The sequence below is a fragment of the Uranotaenia lowii genome, chromosome 2, assembly GCF_029784155.1.
Source record: "Uranotaenia lowii strain MFRU-FL chromosome 2, ASM2978415v1, whole genome shotgun sequence".
Classification (NCBI taxonomy): Eukaryota; Metazoa; Arthropoda; class Insecta; order Diptera; family Culicidae; genus Uranotaenia; species Uranotaenia lowii.
The window spans coordinates 431,015,320-431,039,834 of record NC_073692.1 but is presented as its reverse complement, the minus strand read 5'-3'; the positions used below and the strand labels follow the sequence as shown (position 1 = coordinate 431,039,834).

Below are 24,515 nucleotides of genomic sequence, written 5' to 3'. Positions count from 1 at the left end.
TTGTATTGCAATGCAGGTATTTTTTATGGTACCACAAAACAATCAATTTGGTAGTGTAGTGCTCCCTAGGAAGAATGATCGGATTTCTGGTATCGTACGACACAAAAGCAGCAGCACTTATTCTCGATTCCACGCGTAGCATTCCATCTTCATCAATAAAAGGAGAAAGTTTCGATAAAGGACTCGTACGCTTCAGCCTTCGTTGCTCGGTCGGTAAATCAATTTGCTGAAGTTTTCTAATTTCCTCAGCATATGCCTCACGTTGCATGGTTCGGAAAATTAATTTTTCGGCGGACTCCAGTTCGGCTTGCTCCAGGTTTCCATTTCGGCAAGCGAGTTTTTTCCAGGTGTTAAGGCGGTTATGCGAATAACGATACACGTATCCAATCGTACGAATCAAACGATTCCACTGGGAAAAATTCTCCCATTTTATCAGCAATGGAGCTCGGTCAATGGCGCGATGTATATTCAAAACATTGCATTTCACTAGTCTTAATTCCTCTCCCGTTTCGAAGCATTCATTTTGATGGATTGGCCAACGATCCTCTGGCTCGTACAAGAAAGAAGGTCCTTTGAACCATCGACCCTCGGATGATAGATCGGGCCCATTAGACCACTTGGTGGCCTCATCGGCGACATTAAGTTTGCTCGGAACCCATTTCCACTCGAAAACGTCGGTAGTTTCAAGTATCTCTCCAATTCGACAGGAAACAAATTGGTTGTATTTTCGTGAATCGGAGTTGATCCACGCCAGTACTGTACGCGAGTCCGTCCATATGACCCTTCGTGAAATTTTGAAGGAATGCGTTTCAAGTAAGTTTTTTGATTGGCGACTTCCAATCATTGCCGCCTGTAGCTCGAGACGAGGAATTGATAAAGTCTTAAGTGGAGCGACTTTAGATTTTGCGGATATTAAAACACATTTTATTACCCCATCAACTTCAGCTCTTAAATAAGATGCACAAGCGTACGCCAACTCACTGGCATCCACGAAAACGTGTAATTGTATTGATCCAAGTTCATCTATCGCACTTTTACCAAAATATGATCTTGGGATTCTAACATCTTTCAGCTTTGGGAAGAAGGAAATCCATTGAGCCCATCGGATTTGTAAATTCTCAGAAATAGGCTCATCCCAAGATTTCTGATTCCGCCAAATATCCTGGACAAGGATCTTACCGTGGATGATAAAATGAGCAAGTAAACCCAAAGGATCGTACAAGCTCATAACGATGCTTAACACTTCTCGCTTCGTCGGCCTTTCCGGAATGCGTTTAAATTCTGAAGAGTAAGTGAATGCATCTTCTTCTCGCAACCAAAACATTCCCAGAACTCGTTTAGCTTCGCTAGAAGAAGCGTTTTGGTCGACCACATCAAAAGATTTGACAGCCGATGGATCCGTTTCTCCGACGGCCTGCAGCACAACATCGGAATTCGACGACCAAGAGTGGAACTCAAACCCGGCTTGCGAATGGATGAATTTTACTTCTAACGATCTTTTAATTGCTTCGGCTTCGTCATCAAAACTTTGAAGGAAATCGTCCATATAGTGGTGATGTAAAATGGAATCGACTGCCTCGGGAAATTCTGTAGCAAACTCACTCGCGTTGATGTTTTTAACGTGTTGCACAGAGCACGGCGAACTAGTTGACCCAAAGGTGGCTACAGTCATGAAGAAGGTTTTTGGTTGTTCGGACGGTTCATTACGCCAAAGGATCCTTTGCGCCTGTACATCAGCTTCGCGGATCAACACCCGGTGAAACATTTCACGTATATCGGCAGAAACAGCCACTTTCCGTTCCCGGAATCCGGTCAAAACCTTTGGTAACGACATCAATTGATCGGGGCCTTTGATCAGCATAGAATTCAAGCACACTCCGTCAACTTTGGCCGCCGCATCGCAGAAAATCCGAATTTTGCCAGGTTTCTTGGGATTGATGACGACTCCCAAGGGCAGGTACCAGATCCGACGGGGATCGGTATTCTGTAGTTCCATTTCCGTTGCTTCTCTCAAATATCCTTTCTCCAAATATTCCGAAATCTGACGTCTAACGCTGCTTCCAACCATAGCATCCGCTGACATGCGTTTCTCCAGACAAATTAAGCGTTTGAATGCCATGGCATAACTATCGGGAAATTCGAATACGTCGTACCGCCACAGTAGACCCGTCTCGAATCTGCGACCAACTCGCTTCGTTGTAGCTTCGAGGATTACGCGGGCTCGTTGATTTTCGGTAGATTCTGGCCCATCTCGAATAGAAACGCCTAAATTTTCTACAGCGAACGATTGTTTGATTATATCATGCAATTCTTCCAGTTTCGAAGAGCATTCGCAGATGTGCATGCTGAACGCGGAGCCCATAATCGTTTTCTCAGGAATCGGACCGTGGATTGACCATCCGAGTCGCGTTTTTGTAGCAATAGGATCATTTGTTCTACCTTCTCTTCTACGGAGCGCTACAGCCAAGTGCGCGTTGTCGTTTCCTATTAGGATACGCGGAGTTACATCATCATAATCGCTTACCGGAAGTCCTGAAAGGTGAGGGTATCTGGCAGCTAACCGTTGGTAGTGTAGAGATTGAGATGGAAGTGAGAGATTCTGTACTGTCCGAACATTGGAAAGGGAATACTTTTGCGATCGTCCTTCTCCGGCTATTTCGAAATTTACCCACTTGGAACCAACCTCGTCCCGAGTAACATCCGCCGTCCAAGTCAAGCATAACACTCCGATTTCACCTTCTAATCCCAACTGATTTGCAACTTTTTCTTCTAACAGAGTCAGAGAGGACCCATCGTCGTAGAATGCATAGACTTTCACCGAACGACCTCTGCTGGATAATGTCACCGGAAGAATGCGGAATAGCGAAGATTGGCTTCCGTGGCGATGATTGTTTACCATGCCGGATGAACTTCCCGATGATTGGTTAGCTTTCGATCCGTGCAGTAGTGGATGATGTTTATAGTCGCACCCATCTACTCCGCAAGCTTTTTTAAGCTTGCACGGTCTCCGACCGTGTTGGAACAAACAGGTTCGGCAAAGCGAAATACAGTGTACGACGGTCCAACGCTCCTCTAAGTTCTTTTTCAAAAATTCTGAACAGTCTTGAACCCTGTGTTCGGACTTGAAGCAAATCTTGCACCATTTTGTACTGTCAGAGCTCGACTCGTTCCGGCGCCACTCATTAGAGGGATAATTTACTTCGTCAGTAGTGTGCGTATGTAAAAAACCTCTATCTTTTTGCTTATCGAATTTTGAATTACGGTTATCCGGTTTTTCTCCAACGTTTATTGTGACTGCCGTTGCTGCCTTGACCAAAACTGACATAAACGTCGCGAAAACTCGCAAATCATCTTCCAAAAATTGTTCCTTATACAATGCCCAATCAAGCTTCATTTGGTCCGGCAATTTATCCACAAGCTTGTGGATTAAAGTCGGGTTGTTCATATGTGCAAAGTGCTGCCCAGCCGCAAGATGATCCACTAAATTTTGCACGGTCATTCCGAAAGTAATTAACGTATCAAGTCTCCCTGGTTTCGGCCCCGGAGTATTTTTCACTTTGTTTATCAACGCGAAGATCAAGATTTCGGGTCGGCCATAAAGAATTTTCAAGGTCTCCATGACCAATGGAACAGAATTCGGGAGTAACAATTTACTTCTAACGGCCTCTAGAGCGGGACCTCGTAGACAACGTTGCAACCGAGTTAAGTTGTCAGCATCTGAATATCCGCAGGCTTGCGTCGTGTTATAGAACATCCTCGAAAACAGCGGCCAATCTTCGGGGTCCCCGGAAAACATCGGTAAATCTTTGGCCATAAGCTGACGTGCGGCTATCTGACTGTGGCTAGGAGTGGAGTAATTCTCATACGGATTCAACGACGGGTTGGGCAGAGTCGCACCTGGCGCAAGCATCGCGGAAACCGGGAAACTGTCAGCGAACGTATGCTGAGTTTGCAAATTATTAGCAGTACTCATCGTTGCGGGATGGGGTACTGATGGAATGTACACGGGGAGTGTCGCGGGGGCCACGATAGGTTGTGTCATTTGGGGCAAACCGATCGGCCCAGTTAGTGAATGCGACGGCCCTCGACCCGTGGTAGTAATTGGATTTGTTTTAGGAATAGCGCCAGTCGACATCAATGAAACTCTAAGAGAGTTACTCGCATGAGTGTTTAGCACACCCATTGATGGACACATCTGGCGGTTTGTAGTGTAAGGAAGATTCGTACCTGGTAGTTGTTGAGCACACTCAAAAATAGGCCCAGTTACCAAGGTGTTCGACTGCTTCGAGACGGCAGGTTCAGCATTATTTGAAGCACCAACTGGTAAATCGTCACATTCGTTAGTGGTCGTCACCGGGGTAACTTTTTCCTGGGCTTGCGGGACCATAGTTGAGTTCACAGCGCTGCCCAGAAGTCGATTCACCTTCCACTGGATGATCTGGCTAGAATTACTTTGATTTGATTTTCGGCTCTGTCTTTCTTCGTCGTCGTCTGCTTCTTCTTCAAGGACACGGTATTTTTCTTGGATGAATTTCTTCTCTAAGTCAAGCTTTCGCTGTTCGAGATCAAGTTGCTTTTCCTGGAGAGCTTTCATCTCCTCAAGTTTTTGAAGCCGTAGTTTCATCAATTTTCCGCCTGATTTGGCAGAATTTTTTGCGCTGCTAATTGATTTCGGTGAAGGCACTATTGTGTTTTGTTTTTCGTGGGGTTTCGCCGCGCATCGGGGACAAATAAAGTCTTTCTCAGCGATACTATCTCCTACGCCCACGCACTCGAAGTGCCACCACGAGTCGCATTTGTCGCACGCAACCATACGGTTGTTATCCGGAAGATTGCAGCCGGCTCCGCAGCTGTGACCGGGTTCAGTTTGAACATTTGTCGACATCGCAATGTAGCCCAATCTTTTAGATTTGTTGAGGTGAAGTTTCGGAGGTTCTCTTGAGCAATCCGGGGATTAGTAACACTGCTAAAAGCTATATTTTTCAATTAATACATAGCAAGTTGAATTCATTTAACTTTTACTTACATTGGCTAACCTCTAAGTTGTTCTTTTCTTCCTCAACAATCTAGGAGGGAATCGTGTGAAACGATATGCTATCTGCGCAAACAGTGTAAATTCTTGAGTATAATAGCTAAAGAAAATAGTATTCAAATATTTTTACTCACGATCGCAATCGTCCAAAGTAATCTAACGATTCCTAATATAATAATATATTTGGTAAGGGGATAAATCACACCAGTTTATTTACTCTCTGCTTATCCAAATCACGTTAAGTTGATTCTACTTCCGCCAATGTACTTGACGTTGGCTGTCACCTAACTGCTCTCACTATCCCTAACGTTCGTAACAATCTTATTGGAATTATTATGCTGCTGTAGGGGCGCGGTCAAAGTAGCGGTAACAAAAAGTGAATCCAATAAATTGAAGGGGTACACAACATTTTTCCTGGCAGCATCATCAACCTAAAGCTTTTCCCGGTTTTCCAAAATGTGTAATCGAAGCGCAGAGAAGGAAATTGAAATGAGAAATGGTTATCATTATTGCTTTCGACATAAGCCAGCAGCAAGTGGCGCTCCATAACCCAATTTGGCATACCATCATCATGGCTTTTTCCCTCTTTTTTTCTTCTTCCATCTCTTCTCGCGGCTCTTACCAAACCGAAAAACGTACGAACGCTGAGCAGCGGTGGAAAATGAAAGTTCGGCACCCGTTTTCGATCAATCCTCCTCCTCCTCCTCTTCGGCAGCAGCAGCAGCTTCGACCCCACCCACGCACGGGCCGCCAAAATTCGTCAACTGCATGAATCCGCCTTATAGAATGCCTCCGCAGCCACTCGGATCGTCGTACGGTGTGCAGCAGAATGACCATTCCATCCCGGGAACTCCCGCCAGTATCGAACCTTCATCGAACCTCCTCCAGCATCAGCATCATCAGCAGCATCAGCAGCAGCACCATATATTGAGCACCCCACTAAGGACACATTCCAGTAAATTTCCGGTAAGTTGTTGTTGTTATTGTTGTTGGCCTCGTTGGGCGCCATCCACCGGACGCAACCACTTTATCACTAATTTGTGCTATTTTTTTTTTCTCTTTTCGATCGCTCCTTACTTTGCCTTGTCACCGATGGCATCCCATCCATAGATTGAACGTGAGCTGGTGCTGTCTTCGAACAAAAACGCGTCCAAAATTCCGTTGATGCAAGATAACCGAAATACGACCATTCCATTACTGAACTCGTCCCGATCGTCCGTTTCGGCCGTTGGACCGGACCTGCCGACCAAGCAAACCCAAGCCTGGGTAAGTAATTAAAGATTTTTGGGGCCGTAAATAAACTGGGTTAATTTTTTTTGGGGGCTACAAAAGGCGGAGGGCATGATTGATAGAACCTTTTACCGGATTTTCACTTAAAACTGGAACCGAAGATTGCAGGTGTTTGCTAATGCTACTAACTTTTTTTTTAAAAACAACAGAATTTCCAATGAGCTATTTTTTCGCATAATGGAAATTCGATTGAAGCTGTCCAAGTATAAAATGAAAGTCTGCGAGAGACTCAGTCCAACACGAACCTATTTTGGGCTTCGAAATCTGATGTAACAACTTTATATAACTTTTCAGCACCTAGAAAATCTATCAAATGACAAACAACAGGTACAGGTAACAGGTATATATTGTTTTCGCGATATTGACGTTATTCTTCGTCGGATTGTGAAATCGATTTCATGTATCAAACTTTGTGTAAGGGGCCGTCAAAATGGGTCGTCCGTACCAGGTTTGAAATTTTTCTTTCATTCATATCGACGGCGAAATTTAATTTGGCTCACTATACCCAAGAAAATATGATTAGTCATGGATCATGTCATGACAGAAATATTCCCATCATGTGAATGAAAATACCATTCATATTCACGTGAGGTAAATAAATGTCACGTATGAGAAGAGTGAGCAATGAATGAAATTTGGGAACCAAACGAAATCTTTAAAAAAGGCGCAGCAAACACTTATCTCTATTTTAATTTTTTTTAATACTATTGCTAGTTAGCGTTTGTCATACTACAGCATATTGAAAATTAGCTTGGCAAATGAAGCAGCCAAAAAATTGCACTGGTGATCTATCTCATGACCAGTTTTAACCATCATGTCATGACCGAAATATTGGAGATCTCAATGATCAATGACATAATCGAAAAATCTTTCATTACCAAAACAATCATTCATAGCATGCTTTCATTTCGAAAAAATCCTAAACTAAAGACATGTGAGGAAAAAAATGGGTCACTAGTCGCAATTTTTGGCTTATGACTATGACATAATCCCGTCCCTGGTCCGTACTACACAAATACTCTTTTAGTTATATTGGCGACATTATACATAGGAATGAGATGAAAATTGGCGCATGCAAGTTTTAGTAACGAACAATCGATTTTAGGTGTCAAATTTTGTGTAAGGGGTCGGTAAAAGGGGGCGTCCATACTAAAAGTTCACTGTTTTTGCGATGTTGAAGTTATTATACATGGGATTGAGATGATAATTTGTACATTGGGGTTTTCAGGGATAAGAAATTGCTGCCAGGTTTCAAATTTTGGATCAGGGGTCGGCCAAAGGGGTCGTCCATATGAACTTTTCACTGTCTTAGCGATATTGTCGTGATTATCTATCAGATGAAATTAACCTTGTGCGTGGGAGTTTTTGGGAGGGGGTGGGGGCGGGAAGGGTGCGCTTGGCAATCGATTTCAAGCATTCAATTTTGGATCAGGGTTGGAACAGGGAAGTCCCTATTGATTTCATTGTTTTCGCGATATTTCGTCGATACATCGGATTGAAATGAAACTGTGCACATGAAGATTTTGAGAGACGGGATATTTATTTCTGGTATGAAATCTAGGGTCACATGTTGGCGAAAGCGGTCGTCCATATAAACTTCTCACTGTTTTTCAATATTTACGTTGTAATGCATTGGATTGAGGTGAAAATTTACCCACAGGGATTTAAAAAGAGATTTTGGGTATCAAATGTTGTGTAAGGAGTGGGCAAAAGGGGTAATCCATATAAACAATTCACATTTTTTCCTATATTGATGCTAATTCTATTTCTATTTCTATTTAGTTTATTCAGAGAGGATTGCTACTATTGCATGATTGTCATGCAATATTCCAAATCGAGGTTTTAAAGGGCGGACAATTAATTATAATCGAAAATTGCTAAACTGGGACGTCCATATAAACTGCTCTATACTGTATTGCCTATCAATGTGAATATTTGTACACTGGGATTTAAAGGGACGGGACGAGGGACGACTTATCTCTTTTGTTAAATTATAAGTAAAAAGTTCAGGAAAATGTGCCATCCACATTGCAGTCAAGAATAATGTCTTCAAAAAGCATAGAATTTCAGCACACAAAGATCCACTCCCAAAAAGACTGACGTGATACATGTTCAAGTTATGCATTGGATATAAAGGGTGATACGGTCAAAATTTGGTCAAGGGAAAACGCGTGTAAATCGGTGAAATCGTTTATTTAAAAAATCAAATTAAATTTCTATTTCAAGTTTAATTCATATAAAATTCAGGAAAAATATTCAGTTAGGCTTCCGCTTTTCCAAATCCGAATTGCCGGACCTTACGCTTAACCCCTGCCATCAGATTTTGTACAGCCACCTTGTACACCTTCTTCGCCGCAGAAAGCCAGTTTGCCTTGAACTGCTGCTCGTCCTTAGCAGTTTTTCTGGTCTTCTTTAGGTTCCGCTTGACAATAGCCCAGTATTTCTAAATTGGGCGGAGCAGTCAAACTTCGTCAGCATCGTCGTGTACACAGCTTCCGGGATCGCGCTTTGGCCGTCCTATTTTCTTTATCTTTTTGTAACTCGATGAACGGTTGTAGACGATAAACCCAGCTTATTTGCGGCATCTCGAAGAGAGAGGTTAGGGTTTCGCTTGAAACTACCGGAAACTCTCTTTGTCGTCTCAGCGGCTTCCGGTTTTCGATTTCCCCCCGATCCAGACTTTCTGGCTGTCGACAAACATGCTCCAAACACTTTAATTACATTTGTAACGGTTGATTTGGCAACTTTTAGCGATTTTGCCAGCTTTGCGTGCGAGTAGCTCGGATTTTCGCGATGCGCGAGCAAAATTTTGATACGCTGCTCTTCTTCCTTGGACGGCATTTTGGCAACTGAAGAGTGAATTCCAAAATCAAAATAGCAGCTACATTCTACACACACACCTTCAAAATGAGGAGTGTTCAGGTTTTTTAAATGCAAAATTGAAAGAAATACGTCAAGTTGATATTGACCACATTTTGACCGTATCACCCATTACTCCGAATATTACAACTTTGCCTACTACGGGCCGTTACACATTTAATAAAATTTCAACTGTTTTTTTAGCTTTCGAAAACTAGCGCTGAAAATTCACCTTATATTCTATTTTTTGACACCCAACTTCCTGTTTTGTTTAAACTGTTTCCATGGCGTAAAAACGCCGGGAAGTAGACAAGCAATTCGAATTTGCAAATATTCAAATTCTTTTGCAAACAAAGGAAATGGAAATGTTCTTGTCAAAAACTGAAACATTTGGTGTCGAAAACTAAAATTGAATGTCGGAAAGTAGACCATCGAAAGGTTTAAGTAAAACGATACTAAAAACTTCGTTTTGAGACTATTGATCAGGGATGGGATTATGTCGTAGTCATGAGGCAAAAATTGCGACTAGTGACCCATTCTTTTCCTCACATGGCGTTATTTTGAGTTTTTTTCGAAATCAAAGTATGCTATGAAATGATTGTTTTGGTAAAGAAAGAGTATTCCATTATGTCATTGAGATCTCAAACATTTCGGTCATAACATGATGGTTTGAATTTATGATCTTTTGTTTGCTAAGGTTATTTTCAATTTTTTATATTTCACAAACGTTAGATAACAATAGTTAAACATTAAAGAAAATAGAGATAAGAGTTTCTAGACACATTTTTGAAGCTTCCATTTGGTTTCCAAATTTCGTTCATTCCCCATTCTTCTTATGCGTGAATATTTTTTCCATCATGTGAATAGCCGAGGTATTCACATTCACATCATTTGAATATTTCTGTCATGACATGATCCATGACTGATCATTTTTCTTTAGGATCGTGATTCAAATTAAAATTTTGCCATCCTTATGAATGAATTATTATATTTAGAAGCCTGAACTTGATCAATAAAAAAGATAGAGAATATAGAAAAAAAGTCTTATTCATAGGACCAATCATCATTGCGGTGCAAAACTTTAGTAAATTAACTTATATATTTGGTTATTCTGACAAAACAAGCAAAAACTGTCGAAAACTAGGTATTTCACCCTATTAGATGTGGAACATATATTTCGTAAACTGGAAAAAATAAGTTCGTTTTTTATGATAAAATGTCTATCAATTAAAAAAATACAACTTTAAAATTTCACAAAAAGAAAAAGAGTACTACCATTTCTCAATCGAAAAGAGTTCATGTACTCTTATAAAAGTACGTATAAATTCCCCCAACTGTCTTATTGTCCTTTTTAAGCTGAGTGACTCTGGTAACCCTATTCAAAAGTCTAAACATGAGATATTGTAGAACTTTCATTTTAGGAAAAGTCAGAAAATTTCATGTAAATAGCTTGAACCGTTCCTGAGATATCGCTTCGAGAAAGTACAGTTAGGGTCATATAGACCCCAACCGCAAAGGAAGTTAAACTATTAATTTCAAATTACAGAATTGGATTAATTTTGAAAGTTCGATAATTGTATTTTTTTATTTATTCTTAGAGTCTCGTTTTTATAGACACTGTGGTCTCTAGACTTTTTCTTTAAAACCTTTAAGCTTCAGAAGGAGGGTTGGAAGCAACTGATTTCTTTCAGTTTGAATATAATTGTTGGAGCCTATTTGCATTGCGTTGAAACTTTGAATTATACACAGGTAAAATTTGATATTTAAAAGTTTCATAGGTAACATTAATGAAGTTTTTTTTTAAGTCGATTTACTCAGGACAGCCATTTTGTATTACTAACTGATGTACATATTTGAGTTTTATTAAACTGCATAAACGAACATGATTTTGAAACATTTATTCATAGATGTCTGAAATCATGCTTCTTGGTTTGATTTTTTTTTCTGAAATAGTTCCATACCGAGAGTAATAGTTTTTCAAATGTGTCGTTTATTGCAGCTTCTTCCGTTCTTTGGTAGGAAAGAAGTTCATGGAAGGGGCAGAGTAAACTTTCAAGGGCTCGTTCTAAGTACATAAGTTTTGGTTTGTTATATTAGCGACATATCCTTAACATATCCCTCAACAAGTTATTTTTGGAAGGCGAGGTGATTTATTAAATCTAAAAAAAATCCTGATGCCTGATAATAAGCTCGTCACTCATTATAACATGTACTGAAAATAATTTGGATCTCCATTTATGATTACTAGTGCAGTCTTAGAAGACCTATATCCCAAAAGTGCAATTGTAAATGAACAAATCAGTTACATTTCTCTTAGATAATCTAATAATCTTAACCATTTGAAGGTGTTGAAGGTACCTCTTATTTTTCCATGGCGACCGTCAAAAACTGGTTTATCAAATTTTACCTGTCTTACGACGAATTTATACAAAAAAAAAACGTTGAGATATCTTAGTGTAGGTTTAGTGAGAAATGCGTTCGCCGCCCAAAACAAACTTAAATATGAGATTATTTTAGAATATGGAAAAACTGGCAAAATGCGCCTTCGTTTTCATTTGAAGCATTTTCGAAACATGATAAAATAATTTCGGGATTTGTAGTGGAAATTACATTAAATTGGTTTCAGATTATTCCCCTGTAATTTATGATTGGAAAATGCGTCACATTTTACGTACACATATTTCTTGTTTATTCCGTCGATTTTGAACTCGTCTCAGCTTCACACGAGTCGTGTTACACGACTCAATACTCTCTCGACGACATTGAAAAAAAAACTCACTTTATTGACGCAGTCCGCCTGACGATGAGTAAAAGCGGGTAGTTGGGTATAGGTGGGTACCCACCCAAACGCATAAAACCGCATTAACAAGACATCGCGCGCCTAGCAGCTAGCTAGGCACCTATCGAACATTTTTACGATGATTTATCCAGCCTTATAGCTTGGCTTGGAAATTCAGCCGGCACACTTAAACCGTGAAAAATCCCATAAAATCAAATTGAAAGATGCCACCACGTCTTAGTTTTTTTTTATAGCTTATTCAGGTTTTGGAGTTTGCTGGGAATGGGAATGGGAGTTTTTTTTTTTCCTTTTCGGAAGCGCTGGACTATAGAACGGTTATCTGGTTTTGGAACCTTGCTAAAGCAATCCGTTCTCTGCTGGAAGACTCCCAGCTGACAGCGAGGAAGTGTAATTCGTCACCTTTTTCACGCTGACTGGAAATGTAATGTGACATACAAGCCTACATACATTCGTTCAGCAGCTTGGAGCGTTATTTTTATGTCTCTCTTCGGTTGAATGGGGATTTGCTTCTACCTTCGGTCGGGCTTATGTAAAAGATTTACCAAATCGAGAATGAGCGATTCCGACTTGCAAACAGATTTAGCTGAATGTGACTTCTCCTAACTTTGTGATGGCATTTCCAATTTTCACACAACTTGGGTCCCATTGAAGGCGGATATACCGTACGATTGTACTGATAACGAAAAATGTCAACCCAGTCAACAGAAACAATCATGGAAATGAGACATATTCTTCCGATTTTCGGAAGCTTAATGATTAATTATGAAATTATATTGATTGTAATTTGTCTCTTGCCTTGAGGTCATATGAAATCAATTTAATTTCATTTTTTTGATTGGCATTCTTTGAATATTCTCAAAATTTCTTTTTAACTTTCCTTCGAACTACAGTTTTGCTACTTTTGCTTTTGGGAAAAAGTTTATCAATTTTCCCTTAAAAGCATAATCCTTTCTTTTGATGTTAATGATGAGTGCTATTTATTTCTCTACTCATGGATATCATACACCAATTGACTTTCTCAGGTGGTTGGTACATTCGAGGTGCTAATCACTTTAGAATTTACCGGCGAGTCTGTCAAAATTGGAGCAAAAACCATCATCCTGACGGGAGTATATCATGCCCACCACATCCGCCGGGGAGGTTGGTTGCCATTGAGCTTAGCGAAGATTCGCGCCATGTCATGATTAATTCTTCGAACCGACTTCAAAAGCCTTTCGGAATCGGGTTGCTCGTTCTTTTTCCTTCATTCTTTTTTTTTGTGTCTGCCATTGGCAAGGAGCCGGTATCATGTGCCATCATAAATGATGATGATGAATAAATAATTCATAAAAGCCAGGTATTCTCGCCAGGCAGCCAGCACTTTCGGAGAATTTTTCACTTTGGCGAGATTTGATCACCCCCCCATTGTTGAAACAGATTGCACCGGTACAGGGATAATAGCAGTGAAGGCTGCTCATAAACAGGTCGTAAGAATGGTTAATAAACGGCAGTATCAAATTTAATTGAAGATGCTTCTTTCAAATGCGGATTTAAAGTAATCAAACAAATAATTTACAATTTTGATGAACGGCAGTAGCTCGGAATGATTTATGACACTTTTTTTTCAAACTTATTTTCAAGATGCAATGAACTTTCTTGATTTCACCAATTATAATCCTTAAGCTCGAATACTTCTGTCGAATCGTGTACCTATCAGTAAACTTGAAAAATATAGACTTATCGTTAATATAGTAATTGGCTGAAAAGCTTCGATGACTATTTTTTGTTTCCCCCTTTTAGGTATAAGTTCAAGTCCAAAACAAGACCAAAACGAGACTTGAAGTGTGAACACGAGGTCTACATTGAATATGATAAAGAAGTGAAATATGATATTTCAAAAATGGTACGATAAACTATCCTTAGCCAGAATGGATTACATGAAATCTTAACGATTAACTAACACGAACTAAGCCAGCTAATCGTGACCTAGAGGATAGCATCCTTGTCTTCTAAGCCAGCGGTCATGAGATCGAATCCAGGTCGTGAAATAACCTGGCACACATAGTATGATGAAGGTTGGCGGTTTTAGCATTAGTGAAATGCTAGTGGGGTATATCTTGGAATTGTACGCTTCAATGATGCAGCAAGAATGCTGAAAGACCGACCAGGTCAGCTATGGACAGATCGAACAGACCAGCTCAAGGACTGAGCATTTTGAACAACTTTTCCGAGTCACAAATAGCGATGGCCAACAGAACCCGCAACTCGAAGCGCCAACAGTAGTTGCATTAATGGCGTCAACTCGAAAGCGCCCTCGCTGGCTGAAATAGAAGCGGCAATCAAAGACAGGAAATCCAACATAGCGCCTGAAATCGATTGCACTCCTGCTGGGATGCTCAAAACCGACCCTGCCTTGTCACCACAAATGTTGCTCCGTCTTTTCGCTGACATTTGGGATACTGCAACATTCCTGGCCGACTGGATGTAGGGTATCCTCGTTTAGGTCCTGAAGAAAAGAGATTTGACCGAGTGCGGTAACTGGCGTGGGATAACTTTGATCTGTACAACTTTCAAAGTGCTCTGCAGGGTGATCCTGGACATGATCCAGGAGAGAATCGACGCTACACTTCGAAGGCAACATGCTGGATTCCGATCCGGACGATCATGTGTGGACCACATCACAACGCTACGAATAATACTGGAACAAATCAACGAATTCCAGGACTCTCTTCTGCTGGTGTTCGTTGATTTCGAAAAAGCATTTGACCGACTGAACCACGAAAACATCTGGGCTGCTCTTAGACGACGAGGGGTCCCAGAGAAACTAGTCCATCTCATCGAAGCACAGTACGAGGCATTTTCGTGCAAGGTCTTGCACGACGGTGTCTTGTCCGAACCAATCCCGGTAACTGCTGGAGTGAGACAAGGATGTATTTTGTCACCGCTGCTTTTTCTCATCGTAATGGATGAGATCTTGACTGGATCGATTGACTGTAGACCAAACCGAGGATTGCCGTGGAATCCTTCAACCATGGAGCAACTGAACGACCTTGACCAGGCTGACGATATTGTTTTGCTGACCAAAAGACAACAAGACATGCATAGCAAACTCAACTCTTAAAAATAACTATGTACTCAAAACGACTAAATTATTATGTGTATAGCACCAAACCGAATAGCGACAGTTTTACTAGCGACGCTTTTTACTAGCGAGATTCCTGTCATTCGAAGGTTTGTTATTCTTTTTGCAGTCCAGTAGGCGATTTCCATATAGTACACAAACATTGTTTACGTTATTTTCTGTTGATTTTCCTTAGGCCATCAATCGCATGCTTCAAGTTTCCTAGGAAACTCGCTATGCGTCGTTATGATTCCCAACGTCGCGACGTATGCGACGTGTCGCTAGTAGGCAAAGCTGCTATGATTACACTAGTTTACAGCATTTTTGAACTTAGTAAACTGAAGGTCATTTCCAATGTAAAATCGGGCGCTGAATCCGAAAATGAAATTCAAAAAAATCTCAGTAGAACCGTTTTTGAGTTATGCTCCAAATATGAAATTTCGAAAAAATTAAAAAAGTTCTTGTACTTAGATTAAAATATCTCGGACGGCATAACAGTAATTTGAAATCCCTCTTTTGCATATTGAAGGAGAATAAGTTTTCTATCGATCATCTGAACACCGTTTTTGCGTTTGACCGACAGTATTGTTGATATTAGTGACTTTATGAGAAAAAAAATTATAAAAAACGCATTTTTTTTAGAGAAAATTTTGTTTCAACGAAAATTTTAGACTCTATGGTAGCATTTAAAAAATCTGATTTTCTTTTGCGCTTAAATAGTAATTTATAACAAAGATTTCAAGTGGTTATTTATCAAAATCGGTTGAAAATTGAAGAAGTTATGGCTACTTTACCATAACTGAAATTTTTGGAGTTTTTTATAATTTAACGAACCGCAGTACGCTTATCATAGTATAGGAAGAATGAAACATGATAAATCTCACTCGCTCCAAGTCTAAATTATTTATTAGCTTACCAGAAGGTCACATGCCAAGTTTCAGGAAGATCTGACCATAGGGAGGGATTGCTTAAGTCTTAAACGTGTATAAAATTTTGAGGTATTTTGCCCGGAAGGAACGAAAAATACTGGTTTTTCATCAATAACTTTTTTCATCACTAGCTGATTGTTTTTTATGGTTGATTTTCTCAAAGCCTAAGTTGAGACAAATATTTCACCCGAAGACTGTAACTCGATTGGATTTGAAACAGAAAAGTTATTGCGGTTCAAAGATTGTATTTTGGTCGAAAATTGTCGCATAAAACGCAATGGGTAAAAAGTACTCATTGCGTGTTGGACAAAATTTGCGGCCTTTGAACCGTAATAACTTTTCTGTTTCAAATCCAATCGAGTTACAGTCTTCGGGTGAAATATTTGTCTCAACTTAGGCTTTGAGAAAATCAACCATAAAAAACAATCAGCTAGTGATGAAAAAAGTTATTGATGAAAAACCAGTATTTTTCGTTCCTTCCGGGCAAAATACCTCAAAATTTTATTAACGTTTGAGACTTAAGTAACCCCTCCCTATGGTCAGATCTTCCTGAAACTTGGCATGTGACCTTCTGGTAAGCTAATAAATAATTTTGACTAGGAGCGAGTCAGATTTATCATGTTTAATTTTTCCTATACTATGATAAGTGTACTGCGGTTCGTTAAATTAATAAAAACTCCAAAAATTTCAGTTATGGTAAAGTAGCCATAACTTGTTCAATTTTCAACCGATTTTGATAAATAACCACTTGAAATCTTTGTTATAAATTACCATTTAAACGCAAAAGAAAATCAGATTTTTTAAATGCTACCATAGAGTCTAAAATTTTCGTTGAAACAAAATTTTCTCTAAAAAAATGCGTTTTTTATAATTTTTTTTCTCATAAAGTCACTAATATCAACAATACTGTCGGTCAAACGCAAAAACGGTGTTCAGATGATCGATAGAAAACTTATTCTCCTTCAATATGCAAAAGAGGGATTTCAAATTACTGTTATGCCGTCCGAGATATTTTAATCTAAGTACAAGAACTTTTTTAATTTTTTCGAAATTTCATATTTGGAGCATAACTCAAAAACGGTTCTACTGAGATTTTTTTGAATTTCATTTTCGGATTCAGCGCCCGATTTTACATTAAAAATGTTGGTCAGTTAATCAAGTTCACGATTTTTTTAAAATTTTGTAAACTAGTGTTATTAGCGCTCATATTTTGGATTTTTTCTGCATGCATAATATTACAAATTTTCCCGAACACAAAAAAAGTGCGATGCCATAAAACGCCTACTTCGTTTGTTACATTAAGAAGGTTCAGACCAAAACTCTACATTTTTCCATGAAATAATGTTTAAGAATTTAGAATATACTATTTGGTTCCAGTCGAGTTTTGCATGTATATAAATAGGCAAAATATAGCAAATAATCTGTGATTAAAAAAATATTGTTCCGATAAAAAAATATAAAACTGAAAAGATCAATTATCACTTTTTGACATTGCAATTTTGATTACTTTAACATAATTTGGATGAATTTTTATCTCCTTATAGTAAACGGTCAACTTATCGATCCATTCCGACTCAGAAAGGTAGAAGAAAAGAGTAAAAGATACCAATAAATAGGTAGTACAGAACCATAAAGTTCTGTGAATGGAAAGTTATTACAATGAAGTGAGAACAACAAAAGGATTTTCCTTTTCCCATTTCTGGGACGACTGTCGAGAGCGCAAAATGTCCACCCGGGGACTCGGGACCTGGTCCATTCCATCACGAGACACGAGACGATAGATACATACCGACTACCGACTTCGAAATACCTCCAAACTCAATAACACTACATTACAAAGGTAGTACAATAAAGCCAGTTCGACTCCCACTCACTAAAAAGCCGGTGCTCCTCCAGTTGATCCTTTTCTACCTTCGGAAAGAGTGTCACTGAAAAGCAGTCGTCGTAGCTAACCTAAATGTTTCGACATGATCCTTATCAGCCAATTTGCGGAAGCCCTTTTTCTGTTGCTCAAAGGCAGAAAAAAATGTCCTTACTCAGGATTCCTAATTCCAGGGTACACACAAGAGGTGCCAAATCGTACTTTCTTTCAATTTTCACACTTCCGCTTGACGACAAACCGACGCTGACGCTGACGAAGACGACGACGCGGACGACGACGACGCTGGCCCTCCCACTGAGCTGTCCGTCCTCCAGCTTTTAAGTTGGACCTTTTTTCACGGACCCGAACCGATGTCGGTTTTGTTGTTGCCCGTTTCGCATCATCGAAGCCCCGGCTCTGATTTTCCAAGGGCAACAAAAGCATATCGAGCGGAAAAGGGTTTTCCACCTAATTGTTATTGTTGTTGCTGTTGTTTGTTGATGCTGCTGCTGCTGCTGTTTGTCAACGAGATGAATGAAGAATCCCATCATTTAGGTACTCTTACTTTTTTCTTACCTCGCAAAGCCTTTTGAAGCTTGGAAATCGATACTCTTGCGTAGGAAGCTAAAACTGCCTTGAGCAATTCCGTTTCTGTCAATAATTACAGAGAAGCGGCTTCCGGAAATTTGTTCAAGTTACTAGAAACAATCAAACAGAAATAGTTTGTACAACTTTCTCAGATTATTTTGTGCTTTACCGAGTGAGAGAAAATACCCTAAATATTTAAAAAACGAAGTACATGGGTGAAATTTCTTTCTTCTCCATATATTAATGTGACCACCAACTAGCTAGAAATAAGAAAAGGATTTCCCGTTTTCAACCTATTGGGGAGAAAGTGGAAAAAAGGGAAACTTTTTGACTAGGGTAGACAGCCAGAACCATAGGTAGCCACACCACACGTAGCTAGGCCCTCATTGCATGTTTGAATTTTCTCGTGGTTTCGGTTTCGCCGCCAGTAACTTCAAAACCAATTCAATTCCGGAAACATTCTTGGTTACGTTTCTGTTCTCTCTCTGCTCTGCTCCGCTTGATCCCTCTCCGATTCCGGAAGCCATTTATTTCAATTACCTTAAAACTTTTACCGGGCGGCTCGAGGAAAAACTTTCGAAAGATATTTTCATTTCACGGGATAAAAACTTTGAATTCAATTGTGTTTGATAGAAGAAAATCTAGAAAAAAAAAACAAACAACATTAAACACCTCATTTGAGAATCAGATTTGAAACTTCAAGTTTTAGACCGCAGTCTTCAAGTTTTAGACTTTGAAAAAAAATCCTATTTAAGATTTAAATGCCCGAATCAAAGATCCGATTTAAGGTTTCATGTATCCAGATTTCAAAATTGAAATATGAGATTACAGATTTCAGATTCGGATTTCAGATTCAGATTTCAGATTCAGATTTCAGATTCAGATATCAGATTCAGATTTCAGATTCTGATTTCAGATTCAGATTTTAGATTCAGATTTCAGATTTCAGATTTCAGATTTCAGATTCAGATTTCAGATTCAGATTTCAGATTCAGATTTTAGATTCAGATTTCAGATTTCAGATTTCAGATTTCAGATTCAGATTTCAGATTCAGATTTCAGATTCAGATTTCAGATTCAGATTTCAGATTCAGATTTCAGATTCAGATTTCAGATTCAGATTTCAGATTCAGATTTCAGATTCAGATTTCAGATTCAGATTTCAGATTCAGATTTCAGATTCAGATTTCAGATTCAGATTTCAGATTCAGATTTCAGATTCAGATTTCAGATTCAGATTTCAGATTCAGATTTCAGATTCAGATTTCAGATTCAGTTTTCAGATTCAGATTTCAGATTCAGATTTCAGATTTCAGATTCAGATTCAGATTTCAGATTCAGATTTCAGATTCAGATTTCAGATTCAGATTTCAGATTCAGATTTCAGATTTCAGATTTCAGATTCAGATTTCAGATTTCAGATTTCAGATTTCAGATTTCAGATTCAGATTTCAGATTCAGATTTCAGATTCAGATTTCAGATTCAGATTTCAGATTCAGATTTCAGATTCAGATTTCAGATTCAGATTTCAGATTCAGATTTCAGATTCAGATTTCTGATTCAGATTTCAGATTTAGATTTCAGATTCAGATTTAAGATTCAGATTTCAGATTCAGATTTCAGATTCAGATTTCAGATTTCAGATTCAGATTTCAGATTCAGATTTCAGATTCAGAATTCAGATTCAGATTTCAGATTCAGATTTCAGATTCAGATATCAGATTCAGATTTCAGATTCAGATTTCAGATTCAGATTTCAGATTCAGATTCAGATTCAGATTCAGATTTCAGATTCAGATTTCAGATTCAGATTTCAGATTCAGATTTCAGATTCAGATTTCAGATTCAGATATCAGATTCAGATATCAGATTCAGATTTCAGATTCAGATTTCAGATTCAGATTTCAGATTCAGATCTCAGATTCAGATTTCAGATTCAGATTTCAGATTCAGATTCAGATTTCAGATTCAGATTTCAGATTCAGATTTCAGATTTCAGATTTCAGATTTCAGATTTCAGATTTCAGATTTCAGATTTCAGATTCAGATATCAGATTCAGATATCAGATTCAGATATCAGATTCAGATTTCAGATTCAGATTCAGATTTCAGATTCAGATTTCAGATTCAGATTCAGATTTCAGATTCAGATTTCAGATTCAGATTTCAGATTCAGATTTCAGATTCAGATTTCAGATTCAGATTTCAGATTCAGATTTCAGATTCAGATTTCAGATTCAGATTTCAGATTCAGATTTCAGATTCAGATTTCAGATTCAGATTTCAGATTCAGATTTCAGATTCAGATTTCAGATTCAGATTTCAGATTCAGATTTCAGATTCAGATTTCAGATTCAGATTTCAGATTCAGATTTCAGATTCAGATTTCAGATTCAGATTTCAGATTCAGATTTCAGATTCAGATTTCAGATTCAGATTTCAGATTCAGATTTCAGATTCAGATTTCAGATTCAGATTTCAGATTCAGATTTCAGATTCAGATTTCAGATTCAGATTTCAGATTCAGATTTCAGATTCAGATTTCAGATTCAGATTTCAGATTCAGATTTCAGATTCAGATTTCAGATTCAGATTTCAGATTCAGATTTCAGATTCAGATTTCAGATTCAGATTTCAGATTCAGATTTCAGATTCAGATTTCAGATTCAGATTTCAGATTCAGATTTCAGATTCAGATTTCAGATTCAGATTTCAGATTCAGATTTCAGATTCAGATTTCAGATTCAGATTTCAGATTCAGATTTCAGATTCAGATTTCAGATTCAGATTTCAGATTCAGATTTCAGATTCAGATTTCAGATTCAGATTTCAGATTCAGATTTCAGATTCAGATTTCAGATTCAGATTTCAGATTCAGATTTCAGATTCAGATTTCAGATTCAGATTTCAGATTCAGATTTCAGATTCAGATTTCAGATTCAGATTTCAGATTCAGATTTCAGCAGACTCTCAGCACTGCAATTTCAAAACTGTAGTTAATCGAGAACGGGCAAGATTATCAAACATGTACACACAAAGCAAAATTAGGATGACTATTTGATTATTATGATTGGAAAGTTGACATCTTCTTAACAACACGTGCTTCTTTTCAAACCGACGCCTTCTTTGTTTTGGTAATAATCAATCATGTCGTAAAGATGTTCCAAAATCAATGAATAATTGTGCTGTCTTTTTTGTGTTTCAGAACCAAGCCCAGATTGAAGTGATCCACTCATCGATCACCGGAACCATCCCTCGGAACGCTGTCCGTCTCCCGGAAGACGTAACAGCCCTTGCTGAGGCACGTGAAAATCTCTCTTCCAAGGATAAGGAAACGGTGAAGAAATCCGTTTCGAAAAACTACCACAAACTGAAGGACCTGATCTCGTCGAAGTTCAACAAGAAAGATAACGGCGAAGGAGCTGACGAACTGAATAACGTCTCCTCGATGGTTCAACAACAGCAACCGGACAGTCTGGGGTCATCGTTCCTCCAGATTACCGGTGGAAACAACCTCAACCACGCTCAATCGAACATCAATCTGTGGAGTTCAAACACACGTGGCGATTCGCCACTGTATTACCACAAGAAGTTTGCCGATCCTGCAGACGGTTATAACGCTGATACCTTATCAGGATTCCGCAGTATGAAGGCAATGTCCCAACCCCAGCTCAACACGCTCTCTGCCGATAATATGGGTCCTAGACCTATTCAGAACATCACGAACTTTAATCCCCAAATAGACGGCACCGACAGTGATGATGGTGGCTTTAAGCAACATAACAACGGCCGAATCAATATACAAACTCCTCAAATGTCACAGCAACAGCAACAACAACAACAACAACAACAACAGCAACAGCAGCAGCACAATAGACAACTGCAGCAAAGCTACGTCCACAACTATCGCCACAATCATCCTCAATCTTCGGGTGGTGGCCAACAAACACCTCAGCAAACGGCTCACGGAAATTATCAACAGACGCCTCAGTCCAAACACAAAATCTTGGCCGAATATTCGGACGGAATTCATCAACCGGTCCCGAAGCAACAACACCAATACGGTGGTCATGGAGGTGGAGCCCATACAACGATCAACATTGGTGAATCCAGCTACAACACTCCTCACTCAGCGCAAGCACACTCTGGTCAGAAACTTAGCCATCACAACACCAATGGAACTAACAACAACAACACGGTAGTTCAAATTGCTAACGACTCCTCGCACGTGGTGCAAACCGGAACCATAACCAACAACGCTGTAGGGGATAAGCAGGTGGATTCCATCTCCAGTTCCGATTACGATCGGAACGGGAATCATAGCTCGAATGTCGACTCGGGCCGGGGCAGTGCAGCCTATTCCAGCGGGCGAAAAGGTGGAGCACTGCCACCGCAAACCAGCAGCAGCATGACTGTGATCGATCAGGCCGTCGATCGGAGCCGCAGCAAATCGGAATCAGAGTGGGTAAGTTGCAAAGCTAGTAGAAGTGGTGGTAAAAGTCATTCGGCACCAATGGGATTAGTTTTGAGTTTGCAGTGCGAACTTCGTTTTTAAACATCGCAAGGAGGAAAAATGGAACTCAACTTAAGAGCACCTGTATCCGTGGTCCAAACAGGTGGTTTAGACCCAAATTACGACCCAAGCACCCGCATCCGTGTTCTATTATACCAGTTTCATCTTAAAATTTTTGGAACTGGTATAAGGATTGCTCCAAAATTGATGAGATTTGGATCCAATTTGATGCAGTTCTAAACCGTTTGGCAGTTAATGGAACACGAGTGGGATTGCCAGCTTTTTTCAATAGATTTGCTCTAATTTTGTTGGTGCTCTAAGAGCATCTGTATTCGTGGTCTATTCTTGGGTCTAATTTATACAAGAATTAAACCAAAGAAATTAGATCCGATCCAATAAAAAAAAAACTGGCAACTGCGCTCGTGTTCCATTAACTGTCAAACGGTTTGGAACTGCGTCAAATTGGATCCAAATCTCATCAGTTTTGGATCAATCCTTATACCAGCTCTAAAAAAGTTGAGTTTAAACTGGTATAATGGATCACCAGTGCGGTTGCTCGGGTCGGAATTTGGGTCTAAACCGGCTGTTTGGACCGCGGATACAGGTGCTCTAAGTTCATAGAATCGAACTATGTTTTGAACTACGCTCAAACTTAATTTAGAGTGCCAAAAAGGAGTGTGTACGGTGTCTCATTATGTATACAACCACGATTTAAAATGAACAGTTTAAACACAATTTAGGAGCAAATCCTGATTGTATTTCACTTTTATGTTCTCTATAGACTTTTTTTTAAGTCATTCAGAATAAAATCAGATTCCAGACAATCGAAGGCCAGTGATCGATCGAAGACTGCTTATTAACCTCAGCATAGACTGATTTGGGACGATTTTATCCACTTTCTTCCAATGATTTGCAAAGTTGTCCTGTAATACGTTTGTGTAATTTGTATTTGCAGTTTTAGATAGAATCTGCAGGCTTTACATGTTTTCTCAAATACTATTTAGTAAGGGCCCAAGTTTTAAAGGATTCGCTCATTGTGTCAGTGGTCACGAATGGCTCGAAAAGCATGGTGTATGGAAACATATGGCAAACCATTGCACTTTTACCAAATTTTTCGGCAAAAATTGATCTCTCCGTGTCGTCAACACTATGGCCATCCAGAACAGTGTAATACTGGTCACCCAGAAGCATTTTATAATCTGACTTGCAACAGATTTCGTTGTCGATAATAACGCACATCGAATTGATCGTATAATTTATGAATTGTTGGTTTGACGGAAGCAGCTTGTTTTTGACTCCGCTTCGCCTTCTTCTGCTTTTTATATGTCTTTAGACCCAAACTCACCTTGAGATCCCTTTTTTTGGCCACATCTCGAACTGAAGCAGTCTTCTTGAGCTTGAGCTTGAGCTTGCTACCAACTACGGTCCACCTGCGGCCCCTCCTGGCCAATGGCATAATGGTTGCACTCCGTGATTGGTTCGAGATAATCAACATTGCACAATGAACCAAATGAAAGATTGCTGGGAACAAGCAATACAATC

The 24,515-nt window shown here is 39.3% G+C and overlaps 1 protein-coding gene across 2 annotated transcripts in view; it reads left to right on the top strand.

Moving 5' to 3' along the window:
• The window catches only part of LOC129745675 (putative uncharacterized protein DDB_G0277255), a 51,733-nt gene that overhangs the window by 17,179 nt on the left and 10,039 nt on the right, over positions 1-24,515 (top strand). For both annotated transcript variants that reach the window (XM_055738943.1, XM_055738944.1), the window contains exons 2-4: positions 5,685-5,998; positions 6,143-6,298; positions 21,666-22,925. In XM_055738943.1, coding sequence (XP_055594918.1) covers positions 5,801-5,998; positions 6,143-6,298; positions 21,666-22,925 — 1,614 coding nt within the window. In that variant the 5' untranslated portion in view covers positions 5,685-5,800. The remainder of the gene's footprint in view (positions 1-5,684; positions 5,999-6,142; positions 6,299-21,665; positions 22,926-24,515) is intronic.